Raw genomic sequence first — 1,777 nt, 5'->3', positions numbered from 1 at the left:
GAAAGTGTTGACAGATCATTTGCGAGTGCATCCCCCCAATGTGTTCCAAAGAAACAACTGAGGTTAGTCCATTCAGTATGCCACAGTTCAACTTGAAGGATTGGCTGGATTAGTTTGAAACTGTTGAACATGTTATTATGGAATTGTAGGTATTTTTTCATCTGTATTAACTTTTCAAACATCAACCCATCCCCTCCCACCAATATTAGGTGTGGATGGTAGCTTTGCAAGTCCTGGCCCATTTGTGAGAAAAAGTTGAGCGTGGCATCCTTTAGCTCAGTTGTCAGAATTTTGTTGAAACCATTGGTTGCAAGGGGATGAATTTTTGTTTTCTGAGGAGTATGTAAGTCTTCTTTTTAATTGACTGATGGTCAGGTGATAGGTGACTAGGGATTCTACAGCCAGTGTTGCATTTGGGATACTAATACAACAACTTGGTCAAAAGATGGTTTGGTGAGTTTTATAGCTGCTTATTTTGTTTTCTGACTTTAAGTAACACACTATATGACTGTAGAGCTTTATCTGACATATTTTGACTCGCCAAAAACACCTTTCCAAGACGAGTGGCCCAATGGTGATATAAACACTATTTCAGTGCTGGTGACACATATTTTAGTACCAATATATGATGATTCTGGTGAGTAGATTTCGCTGAAGCTTCATTATAAGTTAATGTTAACTGATATGTTATTTAGGAACTATCTGTGGTTATGTCCAACGTGAGCAACAGCCAACTGGACAGATGCGGCAACATCTGGCAAATAGTAATAGCCTTAACCCCACTATCCAGCTAATGACAGTGCCAGTAAAGCGCAAAAAGAATAATGGTGGTATCATATCACAGAAAACCACAGGTATGAGCACTCTGTTACGATAACACATTTTTGGACCTTTAACTTTCATATACATGGATGATATGCTTATATTCAGCAAGGGACCAGAAGAACACGTCCTACGGACAAAACGGGTATTGCAACGCCTGCACGATAATGACCTATACCTGAAACTAGAAAAATGCATGTTTGATGTAAATGAGATTGAATATCTCGGCATGATCATCTGTCACAACCAGGTAAAAATGGACCCCGTCAAGCTGGCAGGAATCAAAGACTGGCCTACCCCAACCAATATCCACGTAGTCTGAAATTCCTTGGCTTTGGTAACTTCTATCGCAAATTTATCAGCCGCTACTCAGAACTCGCAAGGCCACTCAATGTGCTATTACAGTAAAAAAGGATTTGGAACTGGACCACAACAGAAGAAAAGGCATTTACACTACTAAAATACTGTTTCAGCGTAGTGCCAGTCACCCAAATACCAGACCCAAACAAACCATCCCAAATTGCAGCAGATGCATCAAAACACGCAACTGGAGCGGTTTTGAACCAGCCCGATGACAATGGAGTTTGGCATCCATGTACCTTCTTCTCCAAAATGTTATCACCAGCCACATGCTAAACATCAGACTTTAAACTTTATTTACAACTGTACAGTACCTCATGTATTTTAGTATATATACAGGAGCAATACATGGGGAGGGACTCAGTGAGTCCTCCTGTTGTCTACCAACAACTAACTCGGTCCTACCAAATGGGTAACCACTCCCACCTTTTCCTCTTCTTCTGCTTGTTGTAGTTGTGCTCCAGTGCCCCAAGACTGTGTCTTGTTGGTGTTGTCACAATTTGGTAACTGCCAGACACCCAGGACAACTAAAAATAACCCAATTAGTAACAAGACATTACTACTGGCCGTGTATGACGCAGATGATCAAAGATTA

At 40.8% G+C, this 1,777-nt stretch overlaps 1 protein-coding gene across 1 annotated transcript; it reads left to right on the top strand.

Annotated features, from left to right (window-relative positions):
• Positions 1–504: 504 nt before the first annotated feature.
• Positions 505–1,144, top strand: SERLADRAFT_440705 (uncharacterized protein; the record flags this gene model as incomplete). Its single annotated transcript, XM_007321171.1, has 3 exons — positions 505–637; positions 696–867; positions 931–1,144. The coding sequence occupies 3 exons, from the start codon at positions 505–507 to the stop codon at positions 1,142–1,144; spliced, it is 519 nt and encodes a 172-aa protein (XP_007321233.1).
• Between the last annotated feature and the right edge of the window lie 633 nt (positions 1,145–1,777).

The sequence above is a fragment of the Serpula lacrymans genome, assembly GCF_000218685.1.
Source record: "Serpula lacrymans var. lacrymans S7.9 unplaced genomic scaffold SERLAscaffold_11, whole genome shotgun sequence".
Lineage (NCBI taxonomy): Eukaryota > Fungi > Basidiomycota > Agaricomycetes > Boletales > Serpulaceae > Serpula > Serpula lacrymans.
This window is presented reverse-complemented; position numbering and strand designations above follow the sequence as displayed.